This window comes from Gadus morhua, chromosome 3, assembly GCF_902167405.1.
Source record: "Gadus morhua chromosome 3, gadMor3.0, whole genome shotgun sequence".
In the NCBI taxonomy this organism is placed as follows: Eukaryota; Metazoa; Chordata; class Actinopteri; order Gadiformes; family Gadidae; genus Gadus; species Gadus morhua.
This window is the reverse complement of record NC_044050.1, coordinates 12,555,174-12,577,673: the sequence shown is the minus strand read 5'-3', so window position 1 is coordinate 12,577,673 and position 22,500 is coordinate 12,555,174. Positions and strand designations below refer to the sequence as shown.

The following is a 22,500-nucleotide window of genomic DNA, read 5'->3' as shown; positions in this document are numbered from 1 at the left end:
TGTGTGGGTGTGTTTGTGTGATTGTGTGTGTGTGTGCACATGCCTGCATACGTGTGTTCATGCATGTGTTTGTGTGTGTATGTGCGTGTGGGTGTGTGTGCATGTGTGCGTGTGCTTGCATGCGTGCATGTGTGCCTGTCACTCCTGGATGAGAATCCTTTCCAGCAGCCATCTGTGCTTCTCTGGTCGTCCCTGAACGTTTAATTAGCTCCTGAATGTGTGATCAATGAAATCGCTTACAGGCGGGTCTGCCCGGTTAAAAGGGGGATTCATTATTTAATCCAGAGTTTTCTATAAATGCTCCAAATAGCGGAAAAGGGAAAGAACGGCTTGATCGGGAGAGGAAAGATCTATCCCCCCGTGGGAAGGTTGCAGGTTAAGCTAAGGTAACAGATAGCGCTGGTAGACTAGCTTCGTGGCGCAGGTCTTCAGGGCTTTAGCTAAATGCTGAATTCAATGACGTTTCCCCTCGGGAGCCTGCCTTTACAAGATGTTGCTCTTCCTATCGCTGGGCTCATCTCACCCCAGGGCCTGGCACTCCAGCACAGAGATAGAAACAGGTAAAATCTCATCACGCCTCCTCTTTGAACTACACACCATTCTCTGTGTATGGCACCTTATGCAATACAGAAAAGATGAATCCTAAACACTTGGATCGTTGCTTTTCCCTTTGCTGCATTTCAACAGAAGAGGGCTACAGGGCTGTGAGGGCTCACTGCTAGTTTTAACCAAGCGGCAGTCAGGTCCGGTTGTGAGGCTCATGTTTTCCAGAGATGGTTTTCATGTTTCGAGAAGACGATGCCATAAAGAGGTAGTGGCTGTGTTATCATCAGAGTGTCCAGACCGAGTCTGACTGGGTGCAGGCCTGTCATCTGACTGCAAAGGACTGGAACTGGACTTTGAGCTATAACTTGGACCGGGTTCACGCCTGTGATTTAAGGCCAGGGGCTGGCATGGAAACACACCCCCCCCTGACTTACTTAAGCACTTCGTTGGAATTGGCCAAACTGGCGCCCTTCTTGTCCGGTTGCCCGTGGCAACTTGACTTCAGCAGGGTGTGTGGTCCCCGGTCCAGCATCATGGTGGACGTCGCCGTGGCAATGATGGCCACCGCATCGCGTACCCTGGACTCGATGCTGTAATCCCATTCGTCGTACGACACCGAGATGAGACCTGGCCAGGAGAGAGGGAGGAAGAGGAGGGAGGGAGATAAAGGGTATAAAGACAATTGGTAAGACGGAATGATATAAATATATCGATATATAGATATACATACATAGAGAGAGAGGGGTAGATTGAAAAAGACGGAAAGACAGAGAGAGAGACAGAGAGAGAGATATGGGTAGAGAGAGAGAGAGAGATTTTAGGAAGTTTTAGGAAGAAAGAGGTGATGAAAAAGACTCTTTGAGAGAGAGAGAGAGAGAGAGAGAGAGAGAGAGAGAGAGAGAGAGAGAGAGAGAGAGAGAGAGAGAGAGAGAGAGAGAGAGAGAGAGAGAGAGAGAGAGAGAGAGAGAGAGAGAGAGAGGGGATAGATGGAGAGAAAACAATTCCAAAAGGCAGACAAAGGCATGAAAATAACAATAAGAAAATGCCACAGAGAAAAAATACAGATATAAATATAGAAATTTGGTGGGTCCTAAAGTGTGAGGGAACATCTTGAGAGGGGGATTGGAAGGGAAGGCGTTGGCAGATCGATGAAACACAGGTCTGGAAGTGTGACAATCTGCTGCTGATCTGCTCCTATCCTCTCAGAAGATGCTCACCAGCACAGCGGGAAGCTTTCCGGCCCAACCAGCCGGTCAGAGAGTACCAACACTCAGACAGAAAGTAATTTAATTTGTGGGACTACTACGGTATGATTCTGTTATCAGAAATACTATCAATCCTGTTGTTTTGTAATCACATTTTTTATAACGTAGATACAATATAATTTCACATAATTGACAAAGCTACATTGTCTGTAAAATGTTTGCTAAACAGCTGCAAAACAGCTGATCTCAGCTGATCTCCGCCGGGGCCAAAACCGATTACAAACTCATTAAAATAACACACTTGGTCATGACAAAGGGTTAAAATGATAACCTTCATAAGCTACTATGAAGAACAAAATATAATGTTATCTGTTTTTCAAATTCATTTTTAAAGCTAGGTTAGGCCATTCAGTTTAGAATGATTACAAGCCTAACATGTCTCTGTGTGTTAGTGTTTGGCAGTGATATCTTCATCTCACTGTTTTAGAGCAGTACTTGTATAACAGTTATGATCGTCTTCGGTGTACGTTGGAGGGTGTACTCCTCTCGCTTGTGTTCTCTTCGCTACATTAGGCAGCAAGGGCCAAAATTAGAACAGCAGCAGTGTTACAAACTAACTGAATGGATTGTGTGAGTGCGTGTGTGTTTTTTTGTGCGGCTCTATAAATGCATGCGTTTCAATGTTTCTTCATTTCTTTGGTTAACTGTAATTATATGTGTATTTCTGTATGGATGTGTATGTGTACGGTTGAGTTTATTTGTGTCTTTGTGATTGTGTGCGCAAGTTTATTTAGGTATGTTTCATGATCCGTCCCTGGTTTTCACATTCACCTGTCTGCCACTCTGTCCTTCCCTAATTAACCCAGCCACCTCCACCTGTGTGCTCCCTATATTAGTCCTCTCCTCCCAATCATTCCCTGCCAGATTGTCTCCAGAGTTTCTCAGAGCTTTCCCGCGACTTGATTCCTGATACTTCTCCGATCCTGCCGTTTGCAGATTCCTGCCTGTCTGCCTATCCTGCCTGCTGCCAAGCCCCTACTGGTCTGTCGGCTCTTCTGTCCCCGGCTCCTGATCCACCAGCCTGCCCCCCCCCGTTGCTGACCTCTGCCTGTCTGACTATCCCGCCTGCCGTCGAGTCCCTGTCGGTTTGTCTGCTTACCCGTTCCCTATTCCTGGTCCGTCCATCTGCCCTCCCGTTGCCGACCTCTGCCTGCCAACTACCCTCTGCCTGTCGATCCTGTCCCTAAATAAAGCCTTGTACTTATCCTGCGATAGTCGTCTGTCCGTGCACTTGGGTTCTGCTAAACGCCGCTTCTCTCGGATGGAGAGCGCGCTACAGCAATTGATGGCCGCCACGGCTCAGAGACAGCAAGACCTGGTACAACTCCCGACACAGTCCGGGTTCCAGCCCCGGAGCTACCTGAAGTTCCCCGTTTCCCCCGAAGCAGTCCGCGAACCTACCCCAGATCATACCCGGCCACACAGGTCCCCCCTTTCCAAGCCTGCAGTACCCCCTGTCTTTTTCTCGTCTGTCCCAACCGCTCCACTAGGATTGGGCTGTCCCGAGCCGATACGATTGGTCCGCACCCCCCTTGCATCGGAAGAGACCGATAAGAGGCTAACACTGAACCTCTGTTTGTACTGCGGCCAGCGTGGTCACTTCGTCTACCGGTGTCCAGCGAAGGCGCAGAGTCCCCAAGTGAGCAGGAACATGCTCACTTGGTTGTGAGTTCCACCACAGTTCCCTGCTTCCCCTAAGGGGTAAGCAGGGAGTTCCTGCCGTTAGGGCTCCTTGCCCCGTCACCGTCCCTATGATTGCGCCATTGACCTGCTCCCGGGCACTTCTCCCCCCAAGGGACGCTTGTACTCCCTCTCTGCTCCTGAGAGAGAATCCATGGAGGAGTACATCCAAGGCTCTTTAGTAGCAGGGATCATCCGACCCTCCTCGTCACCGGCTGGGGCAGGTTTTTTCTTTGTGGGCAAGAAAGACAAGTGTCTGCGGCCTTGTATTGACTACCGCGGTCTTAAGGACATCACCGTGAAGAACCGCTACCCCCTTCCACAACTCTCCACTGCCTTTGAGCTGCTCCAGGGGGCAACTGTATTCCCCAAGCTCGACTTGAGGAATGCTTACCACCTGGTCCGCATCAGAGAAGGAGACGAGTGGAAGACGGCCTTCAGCACCCCAACGGGCCATTACAAGTATCTCGTGATGCCCTTCGGCTTGACCAACGCCCCGGCAGTCTTTCAAGCGCTGGTCAACGACCTTCTGCATGACATGTTAAACAAGTTCGTCTTTGTTTACCTGGACGACATCCTGATTTTTTCCCCCAAACTTCAGGAGCACGTCACCCACGTCTGGTCGGTTCTCCGCCGCCTCCTGGACAACTCCTTGTACGTCAAGGCAGAGAAGTGCGAGTTCCATGCGCCCTCTGTCTCCTTCCTGGGATATATCATCGCGAAGGACAGCCTGCGGATGGATCCAGCCAAGTTCTCTGCTGTGACCTCTTGGCTGGCCCCGGAAACACGGTAGCAGCTGTAGCGTTTCCTGGGGTTTGCCAACTTCTATAGGCAGTTTATCCAAGGCATTAGTTCCATCGCCTCCCCCCTGTCGGCCCTCACCTCAACCAAGATCCCCTCTCGCTGGTCTGACGAGGCACAAGACAACTTCGACACCCTCAAGACTCGCTTCTCCATGGCCTCCCATCCTTCAGATCCGAACCTGAGCGTCAATTCATAGTGGAGGTGGACGCATCCGGTGTGGGAGTAGGGGCGATCCTTTCCCAGCGTTCATCCATCGACCAGAAGGTTCACCCCTGTCACTTTTTCTCTCGCCGCCTAAGCCCCTCGGAGAGAAATTATGACATTGGCAACCGGGAGCTTCTGGCCATGAAGTTGGCCTTGGACGACCGGCGGCACTGGCTAGAGGGGACCAGGGTTTCATTTGTGGTTTGGACTGATCACCGTAACCTCGAGTATATTCGGTCAGCCAAGAGGCTAAACTCCCGACAGGCCCGCTGGTCACTGTTTTTCGACCGCTTTAATTTCACTTTGTCCTATCGCCCTAGATCTCGCAATGTTAATCCGGATGCTCTCTCCCGACAGTTCCTCGAGTGCCCCGATGAGACGGTTGAAGCTCCCACCATTGTTCCAGCCTCCTGCCTTGTCGCCTCTATAACCTGGGAAATAGAGGCGAAGGTGCGGGCCGCCACTTAGAATCAGCCTGCCCCCAGCTCCTGTCCCCCTGACCGCCTGTTCGTTCCGGCTCCCCTCATGCTTCTCGGCTCACCTGCCATCCCGTCATCCAGCGGACCCGGGACTTACTGCAGCGACGGTTCTGGTGGTCGTCACTGGAGGAGGATGTCCGGGGTTTCGTCAACGCCTGTCCTGTATGCAACCAGAATAAGACCTCCCGCCGCCCACCAGCTGGCTTTCTGCATCCATTGTCTATCCCCCATCATCCCTGGTCGCATATTTCCCTGGACTTCGTGACTGGTCCTGGAACTGGTCCTCCACCACGTCTTCCGTCTCCACGGACTTCACACAGATGTCGTCTCTGACCGGGGGCCCCAATTCACGTCGATCTTCTGGAGGGAGTTTTGCCGCCTAGTTGGGGCTTCCGTCAGCCTGTCTTCCGGCTTCCATTCCCAGTCCAATGGACAGACCGAGAAGGTAAACCAAGACCTGGAGACCACCCTTCGATGCCTGGTGAACACATCCCGACCAACCTGCTCCGCCCTCCCATCCGCCCGCTAATGTTCCACCGGCAAGTGGCCCTTCCGGCCTCTCGGGGAGAGGGGACTCCGGTGTCGCGTCCTCCTCTATGGAGGACGCAGTCTCCGATGCCTCAGAGGAATTGTAACCCTCCTCCAGACCCCCTCCACCCTCCCAGTTCGATCTAGGACGTCTGGAGCCGTCCCTTGCCGGGGGGGGTACTGTCATGATCCGTCCCTGGTTCTCACATTCACCTGTCTGCCACTCTGTCCTCCCCTAATTAACCCAACCACCTCCACCTGTGTGCTCCCTATATTATTCCTCTCCTCCCAATCATTCCCTGCCAGATTGTCTCCATAGTTTCTCAGAGCTTTCCCGCGACTTGATTCCTGATACTTCTCCAATCCTGCCGCTTGCCGATTCCTGCCTGTCTGACTATCCTGCCTGCTGCCCAGCCCCTACTGGTCTGTCTGCTCTTCTGTCCCCGGCTCCTGATCCACCAGCCTGCCCCCCCCCGTTGCTGACCTTTGCCTGTCTGACTATCCCGCCTGCCGTCGAGTCCCTTTGTTCCTGCATGGGTTGTGTTTCTGTTTCGTGCATGTGTGTGTGTGTGTGTGTGTGTGTGTGTGTGTGTTTGTGCATGTGCGTGTCGGCAGTACGCATGTGTATGGGGGTGTGTCAGGGTGTGTGTGTGTATGTGTGTTGCACTACCGATGGGGAAGACGGCGGGCACAAATTCTGCATCGCCGGCCACCAGCGAGGGCACGATCCAGGTGTAGCCGTAGCCGGTCAGTCCCACGGAGTGGGCCACCTGGAAGATGACGCTAGCCTCCTCCTTGGAGCAGTACAGCACGATCACCGGACTCTGCAGCTTCTTCATCTGGTTCTGCATCTTGGTGTCTCCTTCTCCGTCCACCGAGACATCCAGCAGGATCACCTCCTCCAGCTCCCAGCCAACGAAGCTGTTCTCCACGGTGCTGCGCACCTGGGGGGGAGACCACCGGATTGATAGAGAGTGGGATGGGTAGATAGAGAGACAGAGAGAGAGAGAGAGAGAGAGATTGAGGGAGAGAAAGAGATAGATGGACAGAGGTAGAAAAGGAGTGACGCAGAGAGAGTTGGAGGTGGGGGATAAAAGAGACAATCAAAGGGAGAAAAGCCAGCAGATAGGTCAAAGAAAATTGGGCGAGCAGGAGGTTGAGGAAAAGGAGAACAGAGGTAGAGAGAGAGTGAAGAGAGCACCAAAGAGAGGGACCAGGAAAGGGCGAGGAAGAGGTGGTTTTGAATGAGGAGGGCTGGTTTCATAAGACTTCTAAAGGAGGACTTTAGGAGTGGGCCTCAGATGTGGACGGTTTGGTCTGCGTACCACAGGAAAAAATAGCTCTTTTTTTTTATCATTTGGGAGTTGCGATTGCTTGGGCGTTGGTGGAAACTTAATGAGGGAGATTGCAGCACAGTGACGCCAAATTTCTCCCTTTATTTCTAAACTTTTTAATAAGGAACATCCGGCACAGAAGGAAAGGGAGACACTGGTGTTTATCACAGTCAAAGTGCACTGCCCTATACTAGAGGCTCATTGACTTTCATATGTTTTTAATCACAGGAGGGACAGTTACATAGGCTCTTCCCAGCCTCTTCCCAGCCTTGGCCTGGCTGACCTGCAGGCCGGCCCCGGGCCAACCCCCGGGCTCAGGGGGTCACAGCGGTCATGCTTTATCATTTGTTATTCTGCAGAAAAGATACGACTCCGTCTGCAGTGCATCACACTGGTTCTACAGACGCCACCCCCCGCAGCCGGGGCCTTCATGAGGAACATCAAAGTGTAGAACGCACGTTTAACATGGCACATGTATTGCCTATTTATATTTGGTAGTGCTTATTTATATTTGAGGGGTCTATGATCGATTCTGAAAAGTATAATTTAGTTTTGGGTCCAGTCATTAAAAGGCTCTCTAAAAAGCAGCTCTGGTTTATTTATTTTTAGGTATTTCACTTTCCCCAATGAGGGAATCAGAGGATGTAGAACAACGTTTCCTGTTTCCTGGATGGTTGTCTCTGTGTGTGCTTGCATGAGCTTTAAGAGTGTGAATACAAGGCTCTGTAATCCAGAGGCAGCTGTGTTTTTGTTTGTTGTCGTTGTCGTCTGTAGCGATACAGAGGTGTGTGAAGCAGGCAACGTGAGTCACTGTAACCCTGGTACATTAGCACATATAATAATCCACTTTGGCACATAGTTGGATCCAAAGTGCCTCACATTACCGTGACTACACATCGATGGAGAATGAGAGAGAAAGAGAGAGGGGAATCTAGCGTGAGGATAAGAGAGACCGTCAAATGCCACACGCCTGTTTGTCTGTCAATGTGTCGTCTGTGTGCTGTTTTTTTTTTTTTACCTTGTTGACAAAGTCCTGGTATCCAGGGTAGTATGTGGTCACCACGGAGAAGATGGACCAATCGTACTCCTCCATGATGTTCAACATGACCGACGCCTGCTGCTGGATGGACGGCCCGAACTGGAAGAACATGGAGTGGTCGTCCTGGAAACCAGAGAGCCGGGAGGCCAGCGAGGTCATGAGTCATGCGACATGACAGCAGAAGCTCGTATGCTAATGACAAAAATCGGCAGTTATTGCATAGCCTGGGGAAATAAATGGGACCCGGTTTGCAGTACGGTGAGGCCGCAGAGGAAAAAAAAGAAAATGAGAAAGAAAACCTCTGCCTTATGCGTGAAGGGGTATCCATGAGTTTTACATATTTTCCATGGCCGGGCCATACAATTTTCAGGTGGGGTCCTCCACTTCAATAGGATGGTGCTTGTGGAGATGAATATCCATGGGCATGGCTGTGGGCAGTCCAGACTCATTAGGGTCTCCCGGAGAGCCGGGGACCCCGCTCACACCACTGGAGCTGCACCCAGATCACAGGAGCAAAGATGGCCACCATCTGCTGCAGTGACATTACCCCTTCCCTTTATGTTTGATTAAATACTGGCCATCGAAGAGTGACCAGAGGCCAAGGATGGACTTTATAGGGACGGAACGAGATTGAAGATTATAACAACCGCAGCGTTTGATCGTCTCAGGACCAATCAGATTCTGTCCCTGAATCAAATACACAATGAAATGATAACGTGTTTGAACAAAATGTGCGGTGTTATCTCATTTCCATCACATTATCTATTCAACAGAGTATGAGAAAAATGAAAAAAATGGATTGCAGAACAGGCCAAGAGACAGCTGTCTAGCATGTTTTGACACTTTTGCAGAATACAATAACTTTTCTTGTACCTTTGTCCCTGTTTTAATCTGAAAATTGTCGTGCCCATTTCCTGCCCAGATGCGCCAGCCATAGCCTAATACACCCTGGAGATGGTGAACTCAATCGATCTAGATGGACTAGAAATAGCTTTTTATTTATTTTTTTACCACTCTCACACTCATGCATCCCAAGCCCTCAACTAGTCTAAACCTAAGGGGTCGTCAAGGACAAATCTCACTGAACGTCGCTGTGCTGTTCCTACTTCTTTTACTATTCTACGATTCCTAGCCAACATTACTTTGGACATTGTCCAAAGCAATGTAATCAATCTAGATTCAGAAAAGTTGTAAATGAATGCCATGACACATGGTCGTTAACCCAATCAGAAGAACAACGCCAACAACAAACCAGTGGTGTCGGCAGGTGTTTACCAGTAACTCCTCAGAGTGGTGAGACAACAGGAGCAGGAGGAAAAGGAGGATATGGATAAGGCTGAGGGGGAGGAGGAGGAGGAGGAGGAGGAGGAGGAGGAGGAGGAAGAGGAGGAAGAGATGGAGGTGGAGGAGTAGGAGGAGATATACAAGGGTCAGGAGGGAGAGGAGGAGGGAATGGAGGAGGAAGAGGAGTTGGACAAGAATGAAAAGGAGGTAGAGGAGGAGAAGGAGTTGGAGGAGGAAGAGGAGACGGGCAACAAATGGGACTAGAAGGAGGAGGAGGAGCGTGTTCGTGCGGAGGAACTCAATTCCTCTGGTTGAGGAGCTCTGGAGCGCGGTGTGGCCATGCGTTTGACAGCGCGCTTTGTGACTCATCATCAACAGAGGAGTTAACGGGGATTATTTGTGGACGTGACTGGGGAAGACAGGGGGAGGGGGGGGGGAGGGAGGCGGGGGGGTGTAGAGACTCGCAGAGTGTATCACCGGCCTCCTGGATGTGAGATGACACTAACGGGGAGTGACTCACAGGACAGACGGGAGAACGCACGTAAACAGCTGCACTTGCCACCGTTTTCCCGACGTCGTGCATATGGGAGCGCATGATGAAGCGGTCTAGGCTTTCCTGTCACAGTCGGGCCAGACGAACCATGAGCCATAAGACATATGGGACCGGTGTCTTCCAGAAACAAACCCAGGCCACACTAGGAGCAACGATGAGCAGGCGCTCACCGAGTCCCCGCTACTAGCTGCGTTCGTATTTAGTTTAGTTTAGTTTTACTCTGAGGAACTTCTGCGGTGACGTCGACGCACTGAGGCTGAGGCCGGACTCCGCCCGCCTCCATGACAACACTTGGTCCGGCCTCACGTGGTCATCGGGGATGTGAGATGAGGGCTGCGGATGGTTCCTTACCATTAGGGTGAGGAAAGACCCGCTGAAGAGTGTCGTGAAGCATCCCTTCTTATGATGGCACGTGATTGGGCTGTAATGACAAGCACCTGATTTATTCACGTGTTGCGAGCAGTGTTTGCAATAACAGCGTTTCCGTCGTTACAACGCCGTTACCGCTACTGTACGTTAAATGCGGTGCGTTACCAGTGGCGGACTCAGACTGTTTGAAGGGCAGGGGCGAAAAGATAATCCCTTCTGGACAACATGGGGCCCCACCAGCGGACACAGTGGCTTTTCTAACTTGATGGTGTTTTGTTCCCCCAACAGAGCCTTAAAGGCAGCGCTGCCTGGAAGGTCCTATCCCCTAACCTTAGCAAGCGCTGCCTTGAAGGTTCCATTCGGGGCACTTGTTACATTTCCATGTAGCACTTAAAAGAATAGTTGGGCTCATAATTTAAACGGGGGTCTGGGGGTCCTCCCCCAGAAAAGAATTTGCTTCAAAGACACTGTTTCCCCTTATTCTAGCGACTTTATAAACACCAAAATGTGTTGTTCACATCATTGTGCACTTTCACATTTTAGCCAAAGAAAGGAGGATGCCTTACTGCTTTCATCTTTACTAACATTTAAAGGGGACCTATTATGCTTTTCGACTTTTAGGACCTATAAACTTTGTTATAATGATTGATAGTCATGTTTAACCATACACAAAAAAAGATGTAGATTTTCGGGAAACTCTTCCTCTCATCTGGGCGCTTTCAGCCTTCTCTGTCAACGCTCCGTTTCGTCCTTCTCCGCCCCCTCGCCCCCCTCCTGCCAACCCAACTCCATTGTGATTGGTTACCTTCCTTGGAGCATGCGCGCGGGCATATTTGACCAGGCATATGGGGGCGTGGCAGGAGTACGTCTACGTAGATGTTTCCCGGAAATGTGAACAAGTGAATCGCAATCGTTGTCCCGAGTGTTTAGCGCTCTGCACAGCCACCCCAGACTGTCAGCAGGGAATACGTCGAAATGCATGCACGTCATTATTTGACACTTTAGTATGGTTAAACATGACTATCAATCATTATAACAACGTTTATAGGTCATAAAAGTCGCAAAAGCATAATAGGTCCCCTTTAAGGAAAAATTAGACTGGAGAAAATTCAATGTGCCGCTACCATACAGTCTTTGACCGCTGACAGCCAGCTACGGAAACATTTAAGGAAGTTTTCCTTCATGTTGAGGTGATAGCTGACCATTATCGTCTCTCTTGCATGAAATGACCTAAACTTGAATGATCTTGAACGCTCAAAAAATGTATATACATTTTAAACGGATTATGCAAACTGAAAATATTACGTTTTTCTAACTTGGCATCTAATTGCGCTTTTCCACTATACTGACATACTCTTAATCCGCTTTTGCTTCGTTATCCAGTGGAGATTTAAGTACCACTCGATGTTGCTGTTTGTCATGGTGACGCCACATGAAAGCAACACCTCGCATTCCCCGTTCGTCAGCTACCAAAGAGAGGAACGTCTGCACCTCAATAGCTAACCACAACATGTATTTTTCGGTTTGCCATATTCTTGCTCCAGAGGGCACATCATCATCATCAGGGGCAACCTAGGACACTCATTCATTTTTGTTCACGTGTAAAGGGCAGCCAATAAGGCACTTTCTCTCATTTTCACCACCATAGAGGGCACTTTAGCACACCTTTTCAACCATGGGGGCACCAGACGGGCAGAAGGGCACTATAATGACCAGACGAGCAGAAGGGCACTATCAGGGCACTAGAAGGGCACTAGAAGGGCACTGGAAGGGCACTGGAAGGGCACTAGAAGGACCAGACGGGCAGAAGGGCACTATCAGGGTACTAGAAGGGCACTAGAAGGGCACTGGAAGGGCACTAGAAGGACCAGACGGGCAGAAGGGCACTATCAGGGTACTAGAAGGGCACTAGAAGGGCACTGGAAGGGCACTAGAAGGACCAGACGGGCAGAAGGGCACTATCAGGGTACAAGAAGGGCACCAGATGGGCAGAAGGGCACTTGAAGGACCGGACGGGCAGAAGGGGACTATCAGGGCACTAGAAGGACCAGACGGGCAGAAGGGGACTATCAGGGCACTAGAAGGGCACCAGACGGGCAGAAGGGCACTATCAGAGTACTAAAGGGGGCACTAAAAGGGCACCAGAAGGGGACTATAAGGGCACTCATTAAGGCACGTCATTGAATTTTCTTGTTCTAGAGGGCACATCATCATAATTTATTGTATGAAGGAGCACCCTAGAGGGCACCTAATCATGTTTTGCACGTGAAAAGGGCAGCCAATAAGGCATTTACTCTCGTTTTCGACACTCTTGAAGGGCACTTTAGCGCGCTTTTTCAACCATTGAACCCCCCCCCTGAGTCTGCCACTGTGCGTTACTATGAATTGATTGAATAAACTGCGTAATCCGAACGCACCCCTGGTTTCAAACACAAACTGCTAGTGAGGAGACCGGGTGGGTTAACAACGAGATAAGCAATTATGATTGGCTAAGGCAGAGTCATGGTTCATGGTAGCCAATCAGAGCCAGTCTTTTAACACACAAGCCAGGACACGCGCTCCACACACATGCACACGCACACACCAAACAGATTAGATGAAGCAGCAGAAATGGCGAGTCCGGAGCAATCCGACGAAAAGTTGGCATTTTCTGCAGTATTCGGCAGATGTTCCACAGCCTTTGCAACCAAGCAAATTTAAATTCAGTTGGAAGTATATCAGGGCCTTGAATGGGCAGTTCAACCATTTACACATTTAGGCCAAGTGAAAACTGCTTAGAAAAATTCTAATTCTTTGACATATAGCAACTTTCTTTTTTTACGGTAACGTAAATATTTAGTTTCCCTGGTAACTACCGGTAGTTACTTTCATTATAGAGTAATTCAGTTACTAACTCAGTTACATTTTGGAACAAGTAGTGAGTAACTACAACTAATTACTTTTTTAAAGTAATGTTCCCAACACTGGTTGCGAGAGAGTTTTCATATCAGAGATACACTTGTCGTGTGCAGCGGAGTTGACTCAGCGTTCTGTTTCCAGAGAAAACATCAAGGTTATTCTAAAAAACAGAGGATCAAATGAAACCTGGTAACAGCATAAGCAAAAGCTAGTATTTCACAATTTACAACTCAGGCACGAACAGCTTAATCCTGCGCTGTTTAACCAGTGGGATGCTCCGCTAAATGGTGTCTATTTGCTGTATCTACTGTGTCGACCCATCCAGGTAGGATGCATAGGCACCATCTGGCTCAATATAAATCACAAACCTTGACTTACTTGGCTACTGATCCTGAATACAAGCAACTGTTCATAAAACACAATCTAATTTAGAGTCACCCTTCAGTGCTTCTGCTCATTTGGCTATTTCACCAGCTTCTACCGTGATGTGTTCTCCGTTCCCCTGCTTCCCACGAGCCGGTACGTCAGTCCCAGGCTCCCAGAGCGAGGCGGAAAAGACCAACCAAAGAGAATGCAAAGAAATATGCAGCTTTTTGGATGAAGCCTCTGACGAAGCAGTACCCACATTAGAAGCGTATGAACGAATTTCTCTCCATTCGAGGCGTGCTCGGGCTGCCTGCCGACGAGCGCTACGAGAGACGCACATGAGAACCCCTGGAAGGAGGTGAGTTCAGAGTGGGGGAGCCAGAGGGGGGCTTGTCCCCTGCCTGAATCTGGTGCACTAGCATGGCTCCGGCATCAAAGCCTGCCTCCAGGTCAGCCAGCCTTCCAGGGAGGGAGACGGCCCAGCTTGTTACTAGCTCCTGGTCTAACAAGCTAATGACATTGACATGTAAATGAGGTGCTGCCGACAAAGGAATTAATGGAAGCACAATGGCAAGGGAGCACACTACTGCATGTCTTTACGCATGTGTGTGTGTGTGTCTTTGTTTATACGTGTGTTTGTGTGTGTGTGTGTGTGTGTGTGTGTGTGTGTGTGTGTGTGTGTGTGTGTGTGTGTGTGTGTGTGTGTGTGTGTGTGTGTGTGTGTGTGTGTGTGTACGTGCATGTGTCTGTGTTTGCACGTGTGTGTGTGTGTGTGTGTGTGTGTGTGTGCATGCCTGTGTTTGTGTGTGTGTGTGTGCATTTGGCTGTGTGTGTGTTTGCATTTGTGTGTGCTTGTGCTTGCATGCGCTCATGCTGCATCTGTGTTAGTGTACGCGTTGCATCGGTTGAAGTAGAGAACACAATAACATGCGGCCACAGAACAGCCACTCAGCGCCCCCCAGCAGGAGAAGTGTTGTCACGCCCGACTCTTCATATCCAACCCCATTTCAAATGGTGGCACCCCATCGCCACATCACTTAAGTAGTTGATTGTTGTTCACGTCACGGCTCAATGGTCTGACGGTATCGTGGAATTGTGTGCTGATGAATCATGATGATCCATTCTTCTTACAGCAGCAACATTTACATTTACATTTATATTTACGGCATTTAACAAAGCGACTTATAATAAGTACATTTGTCCGAAGAAAGAGAAAGAGAAAGTAGGAATGTATCAGGGACAGAGGCAAAGCACCAACCATGAGGTGCCATGGCCTCCATGCACACAGTGGAATCACAGCCACATCCGCTTCTACAGTCCCCACACACTCTCCATGGACCGCCCCCGGCCCCCATCCAAAGGGCCCTGGGGCTTGGGGTCCATAACAACCCTGACAGGTGGGGGGAGGAGGGGGGGGGGGGTCGCACTTTAAAGCCGTGCCAGGTAGCAGGTTAACTTCACCGGGAGCGTATTGTAACAGTGTGCCAACACTGCGATACAATGCTAACACGATCGTCAACAGGCGTCTGGCTAACATCTTTACAGATTGTTGTTCACACAATGTTAACACAATGTCGGGCTCACATCTTTGCAGATTGTTGTTCAAACAATGCTAACACAATTTAGGACATTTGTTGACCGATTGTGTTAGCATTGTGTTACAGTGTTAATCCCCGCGTCTATTCGGTGTGCGCCGTCTTCTGAGGGCCTCTGCTTTGTGTACGTTACATTCGGACATGCGGTCACTGACTCACTCTCATTGGCCAACTGTTATAGCGTATCGTATTGCAGATGAGCAGTCTCAATAGACATCTCATAGCCCATCAATAATGATGGATCAAGCGGTACACCCGGCAGCTGTTGAGCTGTCAGGGGCCTATGCTGAACACAGCGTGCCCTGCTGGTCTGGCCTCTGCTATTCTGCTAGTCTATTCCAAAAGATAAGTTATTCAGAACCTTCATTCGACAAATGGAGAATTCTCTTGCAAAATGAACATGACACAATTGCTTCTGCAGTGCATTTAGGCTGAATGAATGCACCACTATCTCTCCCTTAAATCACCTGGTCCATTCAAAACTCCCGTGGCTTGGCTTCACTTTGAGTCAGAACCCTGTACTGGGATCTGACTCACATCCAGCGGGGAGAAACAAGACATTTCTTTTGCTTTTAGCTGTCAGATGGCGAACGCCTGCGTCTAATACTACGCTATTCCTTTCAGTGCAAACAAAGTCGGCCTAATTAATGCTGAATATGAAAGCTAACGATGTGATTAATGTTCCCCCCCTTTTCTTTACCCCTTTCAACTGCTCATCGTCCCTCTTTGTCTCTCTCCCTTTTTTCTCTCACTTTCCCAAATCACTTTTCCCTCTTTCACTTTTCCCTCCACAATATCCTTTTGGCCGTCTCTCCTCCCCCACGAGCCAGGGTTAGCCCAGCGGTCCGAGGACATCATCAGTGTAAAACCTCCTCCATTCTTCTCAGCAGGCTGAGATTACCCACTAATCACCTCTCATGCAGGGTCTCTTATCGGCGCCACATTATACCGCCACCATGATCCGTCTGGGCCTGCTCCATCGGTTCACCTCTTTGTTTTCTCTAGCTCTCTCCCTTTCCCCTTTTTTTGTGTCCACTAGTTCTTCCATTTTGTCTGTTTTCTATGTCTCTTGGTGGGTCTCTGTCTCTGTCTCACTCTCTCTCTTTCTCTCTCTCTTTCTCTCTCTCTCTGTCTCTCTCTCTCTCTCTCTCTCTCTCTCTCTCTCTCTCTCTCTCTCTCTCTCTCTGTGTTCCCCTTTCTCCTCCTCTTCTCATGTCCACATAATGGCCCGTGGCGCCATTAGCTCATGTGTTAGCGATGCTAAGGGGCCACACAGGGGCCAACTCGGTGTACGCCTCTAATAGAGCCCCTTTACCAGAGAGCTGCCCGTTCCCATTCCACACTGCACAACGCACCCCGGCTGTGAGCGAGAGGTTCTGCCCGTGATAAGTAACAGTCTGTGTGACCCATGGCAGGGAGTCACACGCTCCACTCGGTGGGGCGGGCCGGCCCATCTACTTCCTGCTGTCTAGGCTCATTAGAGAGAGGAACAAAGTGAAACGGACGACACATAACCCCGTGCGTTTATTGTTGTTATCGCCGCTCAGTGAGGTTTTTTTACGCATTTTGTTACAGACACAAAATGAAGATAATAATCATCATATATATTTGTGTTTTTGTATTATTTAAATAATTCATGAACTGAGGATGTTTGGCACAAATTGTTAAAATCCATTTTTATAATGAAGCAAATGACACATGCCGTGATGATTTGGGCTCTCTCTCTCTCTCTCTCTCTTTTGTTCTCTCTCTCTATCTCTCTCTCTCTCTCTCTCCCTCTCTGCATATGGAGCCTTGCCTGGATCCCTGTGGACGTGTTATTGTTACCTTACTGCACAAATACGTGCAGCTTGTTAAAACGGAGGAGCTTCCTCTCACCACTCCTCTATCTGTTTTGGTTTCCAAGTCCGTCCCTACGGTACACCATTCACAGTCTCCTCCTCTCCTCTTCCTCGGCATCCCGCATCTCCATCTTTCTAAATCAGCCTCTTTTCCTGTTCTTTCTGTTCTTTTCATCTCTCGCTTTCCCACTACCTCCACGTCTCTGACACTATCTTTCTCTCTCTCTCTCTCTCTCTCTCTCTCTCTCTCTCTCTCTCTCTCTCTCTCTCTCTCTCTCTCTCTCTCTCTCTCTCTCTCTCTCTCTCTCTCTCTCTCTCTCTCTCTCTCTCTCTCTCTCTCTCTCTCTCTCTCTCTCCCTAAAAGTCTATGTTATCTTGAGGCTGTGGGAGGCATAGAGAAATGTGTTCCTCCACTCACTCGTCTCGAGAGGCAACAAGTGAATATGGGTGTGCTTGATTTGCCAGCACGTTGGTTTGATCATGTCACTGGTCCTCCTCCTCCCTCTTGGTGTTCGTTTTACGTGAAAAAAACAACATTACAATAGTACAAAAATAAACACAGCAGTGCAGGGCAGCATGTGTGTGAATGTAGCGGATGCATTAGTGCACCGCGACATCACGAGGGCGGGGCCGACTCATGTCTCTGTGTCACGCCCCCGACCACAGCGTGCCTCCAATAAGATGTGCAGAGAGACGTGGTGTCGGCCCTATACCGCTGAAGCACTGCTGGGTAGGGCTGAACCAGAGAGAGAGAAAGAGAGAGAGAGAGAGAGAGAGAGGGAGAGAGAGAGAGAGAGAGAGAGAGAGAGAGAGAGAGAGAGAGAGAGAGAGAGAGAGAGAGAGAGAGAGAGAGAGAGAGAGAGAGAGGGAGAGGGAGAGGGAGAGAGAGAGAGAGAGAGAGAGAGAGAGAGAGAGAGAAAGATAGAGGGAGAGCGAAAGAGAGAGAGAGAGAAGAGAGAGAGACTAAGAGAGAAAGAGAGCGACATAGAGAGAGATAGAGAGACTAAGCGAGAGAGAGAGAGAGAGAGAGAAATACATGGAGAGCGAGGGAAAGTGAGAGAGCTTGATGGAGAGACAAAGAAAGAGAGAGAGAGACTAAGAGAGCTTGAAAATGGAGGGAGAGAGAGTAGATGCGCTTGAAGGAACAGGCAAAACCTGAAACCTCGTAGATAGAGGGATTACAAATATTCTCTCTCACACGTGCAAATGCACACACAGACCACACAAACAGCAATGTGTGCACACAAACAGGCGTAGAAACACTTCCAACTGCACACAGCTTTCTTCCTTTCATCCACACTCGGCTTTCATTGTGTCTTTCTTTAACACTCTCTCTCTCCCTCTCTCACTCTCCCTCCCTCACACTCTCCCCATCCCTCTCTCTTTCAGTCTCCCTCCCTCTCTCTCTCAGTCTCCCTCCCTCTCTTTCTCTCTCTCTCTCTCTCTCTCTCTCTCTCTCTCTCTCTCTCTCTCTCTCTCTCTCTCTCTCTCTCTCTCTCTCTCTCTCTCTCTCTCTCCCTCTCTCTCTCTCTCCCTCCCTCTCTCTGCCTCTATCCCTCCCTCTCCCTCTCTCTCTCCCTCTCCCTCTCTCTCTCCCTCTCTTTCAGTTGGCAGTCCATTGTGTCTCATCATCAAAGCATGTCCCCATCCAGACCATCATCTACAGTTCATTAAACTGATTTGCGGCGTCAGTAGCCCAGGACCCTGTTTCCATGTCTCCTCAGAGCCTCTTCTAATCCTCTCCATTCTTTTAACTGCGTTGATTGAATTACTATGTTAGTTTTTCTGCACAGGACAGGCTCTGGAAGGATTCTGACTGCAGCCTACAAACACACACACACACACACACACACACACGCACACACGCACACACACACACACACACACACACACACACACACACACACACACACACACACACACACACACTCATATTCAAACTCACAAAAAGACAGACACACACACACAAAGACATAATCCAAGGAGGAGGGGGAGATTGCAATCAGACGGATGAGCAGGGGGAAATGTGTAGCGAGCGCCAATTCCTTGATATGAAATAACGATCATTCAAAACTCCATTAATCACCTCGTGTTTGCTCTTTTGGAGGCAATTACTACCACTTGTCACCGGCCGCCGATGACAAACGAGCTCGTTGCGGGCCACTCGTGATAGAGGCGGCTGCTAAATGACTTGATGCAATGAGAAACTTGATCTAAAGAAACAGCTGAATCCACAATCAGGATTAATCAGATCAAGATCAAATCAATCATCAAGTGTAATTCAATAATTAGTAACGTAATAATTCTGAAACATAGTTTCTATGACGAGACATCGAAATTACGAAAAAGCCAAGCCAGCAAGACCGTTTGTATGACTCGTATGAGAGAGAGAGAGAGAGAGAGAGAGAGAGAGAGAGAGAGAGAGAGAGAGAGAGAGAGAGAGAGAGAGAGAGAGAGAGAGAGAGAGAGAGAGAGACATAGAGAGTCCTAGAGAGAGAGACAGAGAAGGAGAGAGAGACAGAGAGAGAGAGAGAGTGACTATAAGAGAGTGAACAGGAGAGAGAGAGTCAGGCTTGAAGCTTGAAGATGGAGGGAGAGAGAGGAGACATCCTTCACTCATTCATTCAGTTTGTTCAATCAATTCCAGAGACTTTTTATCCACACTGACTCCCATTTAATAACCACCTGTTAAGTGGCAGCGTAGGGGAGGACGGCAGGGGCCCTAACGTCTCAGCAGATCTCTGCACAATCAGCGACGGTGGTGCTAAGATGGAGGCTGTATCCGTAGACTCCCCTGAGTGTCCTCATCTGTCACTGTGCAGACAGTGTGTCGCAGTTCCCTGGCAGAACCCAGCGGGGGTCCATGTTAACACACAGCCCAGCTGGAGGGCTGAGAGCAACATTTGGGCGTCGTGATTTCAGTGCAGGGATCAAACCTCTGTTAAAACCTCCGCTCCGCCGCCGGAACAAACGCTGCCGAGGTGCGTCGGGGTGGGTTCACGACTGGTAGGTTTTTCATCCTTGGAAAGGACAATCTCTAAAAGTAAATGCTGGAGCCTCTCTCTGGTTACTCCCTTGTTGGACTGAACCACTCATATTCGAACTTCACTGCAGGGCTCCCCAAAAAATACTCACCTAACTTGTGATTCATTTTTTTTTGTACATTGAAATCATTCAACGTATAAAGAATGATGTCATTTCTTTTGAGTGAAAGTGGGGAGTTGAAGATCTGAGATTTTGGAAGTTGTTAACGGAGCTATCGCGTTAATATTATACCAGCTGATGTAAATTCATTTCCTCAAGAACCGTTTTAGACCATATATTATAGCTAATTAAAACATTAAGCTAACACTAGAAAATGCATTTCCTGCAGGAAATGCGGTTGAGTGCTGTAGTCCAAAGTGAGGTTGAAATATTTTTTAATAAGGCCATATAGATTAAGACATAAAGAAACGTTAAAGGGGACCACTAAAACTGTGATTGTGAAGAAAGTTTAACTGATATCGAAATTCCGTTTAGATATTATTGAAGATACAAGTGTGTAGATTTGTTAAATGGTTTGAATGAAGATAAACGGTTAAAAATGCATTTAGTTACGTCGTAAACAGTTTATGGGAGGATGGCTCCGCCGTCCTCCCATTGCCTCTCATGTTAAAGAAAGGATAATATTTTGAAAGTAGAAAATCTTTAAAAGTATAAGATATTAAAAAAATCTGAAAAGAAGTGCGCGATTCCAAGCTATTCTGAACATTTAAAAATTGGAATAGAGTCTCTAGGTGAAAAATTGAGGAAGGAGATAGGCCATACGTTTGTAGAGAATAATAAAGAGGAAACTTTGATATAAAGAAAGAAAGAATAAAACTTAAGAAGAGCAATAGTTGAGCGCTGCATGCAGCACTCACCTAATTAGCACCTCATTAGCACACCCCCACGTCCTTTGAACTCAACCTGACCCCAGTGTGAGTGACTGGAGAGGGGAGCAATCAAGAAATGCATTGGTTATGGTCGCCATGTCAACTATAACAGGTGCATTTCTCCTGCTAAGGCCCAGCGATGGAAGTGTTACAAGTGTTACAAGTGGTCGCACTTTGAGGGTCATCACAGCGGAATGTTGACTTCAGAGTGGAAAGGAAGAACAGAGCCCTCATATACAGGTCTTGATACCTTCAAGAGAAGGTCAATAAGCCAATAACATGGATAACAAGATTATCAATGAAAGACGCCTCATATACCCAATATAGATCTAAATTCTATCTTAATATGCCTCCTTTTGATCCAGGTTCAATCAGCCAGAGGGCAGAGGAGCTCCTGAGACGGGGCAGAGACATGGAGGCCACCGAGAAAATGAGTTAGAGGACAGAGAAGGAGGGAGTCCATTGAACCCCGTCACCCCCGACCCCGGGAGTTAATAGAACGCTCCTCCGTCACCACTTCATTAGGCTTCTTTAGCGCGGCAGTACACACAGGTAATTAATCACTGACATGTGGGAGCGCCTTGCGCTGATTGGACAGGATCCCACCAATCCAAAATAGCCAGAATAGAAGCTTTATTAGTCCTAGACCCAATAGTTGCCTGGTTTGGCTTACCAATGGGTATCTTTTCCTGTATGTGTGTGTCTCTGTGTGTCTGTGTTTGTGTATGAGTGTGTGTGCGTGTGTCTGTGTGCTTACGAGTGGGTGTGTTTGTGCGTTTTTGTGTGTTTGTGTGTTTGTGCATCAGTGCGTGTGTGCGCGTGTGCGTGTGTGCGTTTGTTTCTGCCTTTGAGTATATGTGTGTAGGTGTGTAGCCTGACTGAATACAGGACGGTTGTGATGTAACGCGCGCCTATAGACACAGACCCCTCGCTGCTCTGTTACAGAAATAGGCCCACCCTGTTAAATGCCATAGTTTACCTGCTAACCTTTAGAAAACTGCACCTTGTCATTTTGCAAATGTGCAACACTCTTAATAACAGAAGAGAGCAGTATGGTCAATGTGGCCGGGGAATAAATATGGAAACATAAATCTTAGAACAGAGGAGTGCTCGGGAGTAGCAGACACTTCAAAAGACAGAAAGTGCTCCAACGACCATCGGGGACAAAGAGGCCACGACCTCTGGGTTTCTCCGTCCACTCAAATGCATCTTCAATGAACCCGAATCTATCTCTCATGAAGCGCCATTCAGTCTCCGCCATGGCCCCTCCATTGGCAGCTCTGTACACCTGGATGCCTTGCTCAAGGGCTAAAGCGCACTCAGATTCAACCGCCGTTCTGCACGACGCCCGGTATACTCCTCCCCCCGTCCTCCTCTCTTTCCCCCTTCAGCTCCTGTGCGGGCCTCATGTGTACCTCTCTCTGTACGCTAACTCAACACGGGGCTCTTCCACAGGCTGGCTCCGCTCTCTCCCTCTTTGGGACTCTATCTCACTCCCGCTATGACTATCTCACTAGTCACTCCCACTCTCGGCCGCTACTTTGGCAGTCAGTCTCTCTCTCTCCCCCTCTCTCTCTCTTCATCCCTCTCGTGTCACTCTCTTATCTGCCGCTCTCGCTCTTCTCTCTCGCTTTCGCTCTTGCATAAACCAGATATGTTCAGCAGCATGGCTTAGCAGATACCAGACACTACAGAGAGAGAAAAAATCAATCATTTCTCATCACTCTTCCTCTCAACGTCTTCTTCTCTTTCTCTCTCCATCTCTCTCTCCATCTCCCTCTCTCTCTCTCTCTCTCTCTCT

The 22,500-nt window shown here is 48.9% G+C and overlaps 1 protein-coding gene across 1 annotated transcript in view; it reads right to left on the bottom strand.

Moving 5' to 3' along the window:
• The window catches only part of grin2bb (glutamate receptor, ionotropic, N-methyl D-aspartate 2B, genome duplicate b), a gene marked incomplete at its 3' end in the record, with an annotated part of 81,764 nt that overhangs the window by 20,892 nt on the left and 38,372 nt on the right, over positions 1 to 22,500 (bottom strand). The window contains 3 exon segments of the mRNA XM_030352816.1: positions 981 to 1,173; positions 6,177 to 6,450; positions 7,859 to 8,002. Coding sequence (XP_030208676.1) covers positions 981 to 1,173; positions 6,177 to 6,450; positions 7,859 to 8,002 — 611 coding nt within the window.